Source organism: Pseudophryne corroboree, chromosome 4, assembly GCF_028390025.1.
Source record: "Pseudophryne corroboree isolate aPseCor3 chromosome 4, aPseCor3.hap2, whole genome shotgun sequence".
Classification (NCBI taxonomy): Eukaryota; Metazoa; Chordata; class Amphibia; order Anura; family Myobatrachidae; genus Pseudophryne; species Pseudophryne corroboree.
This window is the reverse complement of record NC_086447.1, coordinates 741104626-741111335: the sequence shown is the minus strand read 5'-3', so window position 1 is coordinate 741111335 and position 6710 is coordinate 741104626. Positions and strand designations below refer to the sequence as shown.

The window sequence follows — 6710 nt, the reverse complement described above, 5'->3', positions numbered from 1 at the left end:
GAAAAAAGTGTTTCTCCCGCAGGAGAAAGCCAAGGAGCTGTCATCTCTAGTCAGAAACCTCCTGAAACCAAAACAGGTATCGGTGCATCACTGCACACGAGTCCTGGGAAAAATGGTAGCTTCTTACGAAGCAAAATTCCATTCGGCAGGTTCCATGCAAGAACCTTTCAGTGGGACCTCTTGGACAAGTGGTCGGGATCGCATCTTCAGATGCATCGGCTGATAACCCTGTCTCCAAGGACCAGGGTATCTCTACTGTGGTGGCTGCAGAGTGCTCATCTTCAAGAGGGCCGCAGATTCGGCATACAGGACTGGGTCTTGGTAACCACGGATGCCAGCCTTCGAGGCTGGGGGGCAGTCACACAGGGAAGAAATTTCCAAGGACTTTGGTCAAGTCAGGAGTCGTCCCTACACATAAATATTCTGGAACTGAGGGCCATTTACAATGCCCTAAGTCTGGCAAGGCCTCTGCTTCAAAACCAGCCGGTACTGATCCAATCAGACAACATCACGGCAGTCGCCCATGTAAACCGACAGGGCGGCACAAGAAGCAGGATGGCGATGGCAGAAGCCACATGGATTCTCCGATGGGCGGAAAATCACGTCTTAGCACTGTCAGCAGTGTTCATTCCGGGAGTGGACAACTGGGAAGCAGACTTCCTCAGCGGACACGACCTACACCCGGGAGAGTGGGGACTTCATCCAGAAGTCTTCCAACTGTTGGTAAACCGTTGGGAAAGGCCACAGGTGGACATGATGGCGTCCCGCCTAAACAAAAAACTAGAGAGATATTGCGCCAGGTCAAGGGACCCTCAGGCGATAGCTGTGGACGCTCTAGTGACACCGTGGGTGTACCAGTCAGTTTATGTGTTCCCTCCTCTGCCTCTCATACCAAGGGTACTGAGAATAATAAGAAAACGAGGAGTAAGAACAATACTCGTGGTTCCGGATTGGCCAAGACGAGCGTGGTACCCGGAACTTCAAGAGATGATCTCAGAGGACCCATGGCCTCTGCCGCTCAGACAGGACCTGCTGCAGCAGGGGCCCTGTCTGTTCCAAGACTTACCGCGGCTGCGTTTGACGGCATGGCGGTTGAACGCCGGATCCTCAAGGAAAAGGGCATTCCGGAGGAAGTCATTCCTACGCTGATTAAAGCCAGGAAAGATGTAACTGCAAAGCATTATCACCGCATTTGGCGGATGTATGTTGCTTGGTGTGAGGCCAAAAAGGCCCCAACAGAGGAATTTCAACTGGGTCGATTTCTGCATTTCCTACAAGCAGGAGTGACTATGGGCCTGAAATTAGGCTCCATTAAGGTACAGATCTCGGCTCTGTCGATTTTCTTCCAGAAAGAACTAGCTTCACTACCTGAAGTTCAGACGTTTGTTAAGGGAGTGCTGCATATTCAGCCCCTTTTGTGCCTCCAGTGGCACCTTGGGATCTCAACGTGGTGTTGAGTTTCTTAAAATCACATTGGTTTGAGCCACTTAAAACCGTGGATCTAAAATATCTCACGTGGAAAGTGGTCATGTTATTGGCCTTGGCTTCAGCCAGGCGTGTGTCAGAATTGGCGGCTTTGTCATGTAAAAGCCCTTATCTGATTTTCCATATGGATAGGGCAGAATTGAGGACTCGTCCCCAGTTTCTCCCTAAGGTGGTATCAGCTTTTCACTTGAACCAACCTATTGTGGTGCCTGCGGCTACTAGGGACTTGGAGGATTCCAAGTTGCTGGACGTAGTCAGGGCCTTGAAAATTTATGTTTCCTGGACGGCTAGAGTCAGGAAAACTGACTCGCTATTTATCCTGTATGCACCCAACAAGCTGGGTGCTCCTGCTTCTAAGCAGACTATTGCTCGCTGGATTTGTAGCACAATTCAGCTGGCGCATTCTGCGGCTGGACTGCCGCATCCTAAATCAGTAAAAGCCCATTCCACAAGGAAGGTGGGCTCATCTTGGGCGGCTGCCCGAGGGGTCTCGGCTTTACAACTTTGCCGAGCTGCTACTTGGTCAGGGGCAAACACGTTTGCAAAATTCTACAAATTTGATACCCTGGCTGAGGAGGACCTGGAGTTCTCTCATTCGGTGTTGCAGAGTCATCCGCACTCTCCCGCCCGTTTGGGAGCTTTAGTATAATTCCCATGGTCCTTTCGGAGTTCCCAGCATCCACTAGGACGTCAGAGAAAATAAGATTTTACTCACCGGTAAATCTATTTCTCGTAGTCCGTAGTGGATGCTGGGCGCCCGTCCCAAGTGCGGATTGTCTGCAATACTTGTAAATAGTTATTGTTAACTAAAGGATTATTGTTGAGCCATCTGTTGAGAGGCTCAGTTGTTTTCATACTGTTAAACTGGGTATGGTATCACGAGTTATACGGTGTGATTGGTGTGGCTGGTATGAGTCTTACCCGGGATTCAAAATCCTTCCTTATTATGTCAGCTCGTCCGGGCACAGTGTCCTAACTGAGGCTTGGAGGAGAGTCATAGTGGGAGGAGCCAGTGCACACCAGGTGACCTAAAAGCTTTCTTTAGTTGTGCCCAGTCTCCTGCGGAGCCGCTATTCCCCATGGTCCTTTCGGAGTTCCCAGCATCCACTACGGACTACGAGAAATAGATTTACCGGTGAGTAAAATCTTATTTTATTTCACCAGCTTTACCTTTTGGAATAACTGGTTTCCCACAGAGAATAGTTTCTATGTTCTAGGGGAGTGGCGTCATCATGGGGATAGTGTAGTTTGTGGTCTCTTCATCCACTGGCAATTCACTTGGAATGTTTTCTGGAATAACTGTTCTTCAAATTTATAACAGTTTCTTGCTTGGGCAACCAAGCTTAAGGCAAGGTTTGGTGTGAAAGGGTCAGAGAAATATAACCCAGGTAATGTTACCTGGAAATCCGAACGTGGAAGCTACTAGGGTCAGAACCGGCCAGCCTGTGGTGTGATCCGGGTCACGGTAAAAGCATAGGGAGAGCCGGATCACTGGCACTTGGAGATGTAATCTCAAAGTGCCAGCAGATGGAAGACCCCAGCACTAAGCCGGGTCCAGCCTGGGATGTGAACAGGGTTTCAAGATGCTGTGACACTACTTAATACCATGTTCAATTACAGATATTGGGGAGGTTTTGGTAGAAAAGGGGTATAAGCCAACCACGGTCCAGGCTTGGTTCGCTGCATACTGGCACACGAGGGCTGTTTCTATGGAAAGATAATCTTGGCAGGGGCACATCGAGCATGATCCTGCCAGTACATGGGCCATTTGCACTCCTATTAATGCTCATGAATATTTATAGCTGCACTGAAGAGGTTTAATTTCATAAAAAATAAACATGTGAGAAGAAACACACAGCCTGTGTGAAATATTTAGTTGCAGGCCTGTTCAGATATCCGATTAATGTGTAGGTATAAAGGGAAGATATTATAACCATCATAGAGGTAGAGTGAAACTAGATATAAGCACAATGGTGTACCACCCCTATTCCATAGGTAACACAACCAGATACTAGAGAGACAAAGGGGGTAATTCAGACCTGACCAACTCGCTAGCGTTTTTTGCAGCACTGCAATCAGAACTGCGCATGCATATGTACCGCAATGCGCAGGTGCGTTGCACGGGTACAAAGCGGATCATTGCTGTGTGATGGGTTTTACGAAGAATCCATTGACACAGCCGAAGATTGACAGAAAGGAGGCATTTGTGGGTGGCAACTGACCATTTTCTGGGAGTGGTTGGAAAAACGCAAGCGTTTCCAAGCATTTGCAGGGCAGGTGTCTGACGTCAATTCCGGTCCCAGACAGGCTGAAGTGATCGTAACAGCTGAGTAAGTCCTGGGCTACTCAAACTGCAAACTTGCACAGCTAAAATACACTACCCTGTACGCGGCGACAACCTGATCACAGCGCTGCAAATAACTGCTAGCGAACGATCAGGTCTGAATTAGCCCTAGAAACAAAACGTAAAAGGACACACAAACATGACATGTAGAGTGGAACAAAGAGGCAGGATACAAAGAAAGGAATGTGCAATAAGTTTCAACAACGTTCCTGCTGTGCAGGCCACAATTGAATTGGACGCCAGATGACTGGCTCAGACTGAGAAGAAGATCGGCATCTCATCAGGATCAATCCACTTGATACTCCACAAAAAGCTTGGCCTGATACAGATTTCTGCATTCTGGGTACCCCATCGGCTGACTCGAGAGCAGGAGGCGGCTCAGGTGACTTAGAGCTGCAACATGCTGACCAGGTTTGATGGCGGTCACCCAGTAGCGATGAATCCAGGATCTAGTTTCGAGCCCGAGACCAAACAGTTTGCCCAGTGGACCCCAGTTGAAGGTGACCCCCCACAGAAGTTTCGACATGAATGCATCTGGCCAAGCAGATTGTGCAAAAACAGTCACTAAGACTGGTCATGAAGCTACCATACCACTCGTTCAGAAGCATACCATCACTGGGGACTGATATGCCAACCAATGCCTGCCACAAGTGCTGGAAGCAATTTCCAGGCCCGTCCAAGAACTCACGCTCGTGGTGCCTTCTCCATCACGACAATGCACCTGCCCAGGAAGGTGGTGGATTTTCTGGCCCAAGAATGCATCCTGGAGCTTGGTTATCCACCACACAGTCCAGACCTGACCCCCTGCAACTTCTTTGTATTCCCATTAATCAAACCAGAGATGCGTGGATTTCGTTATGAGTCACCGGAAGCTTTAATGGAGACCTTCATCCAGGATTTAGCGGCTTCATCAAATTGTTTGAGCATATGCAACTTTGAATAGACTCCTCTGGCGAATACTTTGGGGAAAGAAAAAAAAATTAAGGAACGTTCACTTTAATATTTTTTGTCCAGAAACTTATTGCACACCCCTCGTATACAGTACATCCGAAAAGTATTCACAGCACTTCACTTTTTCCCTACACACGTCACCTTCCAGGGCTGGGAGGTGATGGATCCCACAGACCTCCCCGCACACCATCTGACAGGTACTGTATCACGGGGGACCTCTGTCACCGCATTAGTACACTTGCGATTAGCATCACTGTGGTGGACGGCGATGTATGTTAATAGAACATCCCGCCCTCTAGGATGAGGAGCAGATACATGGGCCTCTATAGCATTAGGGAGGAGAGGAAAACAAGCAGCTACATAAAGCTTATATATAATTACTATGCATTATTTGATAACCAAATATAACATTTTAATATACTGTAAATAAAACTGGGTCCTTAATTACCACTAGATCGTATGGTCAATGTGGTGAAAGTGGGCAGAGATCTTGATTAATATGTCACACAGTCAGTCAGAATCTATGTGGAGATGTAGTTTAGCTTTTCACCTTATGTCAGTGGTTCTCAAAGCACCCCCAAAAGGTCAAGGTTTTAGGAATATCCATGGCTCAGCAAAGATGGTTAAATCAAATTGACTGAAGTGCTAATTAAGTCACCTGTAGTCAAGCATGGATAAACCTAAAACCTGAACGGTTGGGGTGCCTTGAGGACCGCGTTTGAGAACCTCTGCAGTATGTCATTTCCCCCTCAAGGCCAGAAGATAAACTTCGCTTACAGTAATAGATGGAGAGATAACTTTATTTTTATTCATTAAGACTCTGAACAATTTCTGAAACAATGAATTAGACAGCACGTAAAACCTAACACTGACAAGACCCTTGCTAGATAAATATATAGACTGGAGAATAGATCATAGGAAAGATGAACACCATTCCTTCAGACAGGAGGAACACAACTCTGCTTGGCGGGAATTGGCCCCACAAGAATCCTTTAGCCAGTCTGTAAAGAGTTCGTCTGCATCCTTCCTTAAAATAAGAAACTGGCCCAGAAGCACATACGCCTACAAGACAAACCATATATAGACACATCAAAACTTAAAATCTTACTGTATGGTCAAATAAAAAATAAAAGTCAGAAGTCTCATACAAGCACAAGTACTCAATTGCAAAGATTTGTCCTTAATTTACCACTGCTGCATACTGTTCTATGCAATTGATAAAAATACACAGAGACCATAATATTGTGCATTAAATACCAGGCTAAAACGGGTCACCCCATGGATAGTGCATGCGTTACCTTATCAAAACCTTGATCTTCTAATTTGCTTCCAAGAACCTCTCCAATACCAGATAGAGCTGTAATTGGTTTATCGCCCATGGGCTCAGACACAAAGTCTCGATGCTTCTGTGAGGTGTGAGACATGATTTCCGTAGGCTGGGGGGAACCTCCGTAAGAGAAAATCCTGTGAAAAACAGAACAGTAGTTTATAGGCTTAATTATGCTGAAGTACAAACAAGTATAGCTCATTTTACATTAAAATTACAGTTCAAACAGCAAGAATACATTTTTGCACATTTGTTTTAATTAAGATTAAGTCGACACTAGGACTTAATCTTAATTAAAACAAGGAATTGAGCCTCCAGCTCGCTCACCTAGGTTTCCCAACAATCGCTTGCTTACTCACCCTAAACGCTACCTGTTTAATTACCAGGCATTGAATATTCAAAGAGTGACATCGGTTTGTCCATTTAGAGACTACAAGACAAAAAGGTGTAACGAACCCAGTAGGGTTGTTGCTGCAATGGAGCCAGAAGTGTTTGCGCAGGTTGCTGAGAACTAAAATTGTAAACACCCCTCCCCCCATATGCTGCTGGACTGGAATGGACTTCTTCCCCTGCGTACAGGGGAAAGAAAAGTAAAACACACCT

The 6710-nt window shown here is 46.4% G+C and overlaps 1 protein-coding gene across 2 annotated transcripts in view; it reads right to left on the bottom strand.

Annotated features, from left to right (window-relative positions):
- Positions 1–5562: 5562 nt before the first annotated feature.
- Positions 5563–6710, bottom strand: part of LOC134911731 (barrier-to-autointegration factor-like protein) — a 52438-nt gene continuing 51290 nt past the window's right edge. For both annotated transcript variants that reach the window (XM_063919790.1, XM_063919791.1), the window contains exons 2-3: positions 6079–6244; positions 5563–5842 (exon numbers count right to left, since the gene is read on the bottom strand). In XM_063919790.1, the coding sequence (XP_063775860.1) occupies positions 5693–5842; positions 6079–6204 (276 nt within the window). In that variant the 5' untranslated portion in view covers positions 6205–6244 and the 3' untranslated portion in view covers positions 5563–5692. The remainder of the gene's footprint in view (positions 5843–6078; positions 6245–6710) is intronic.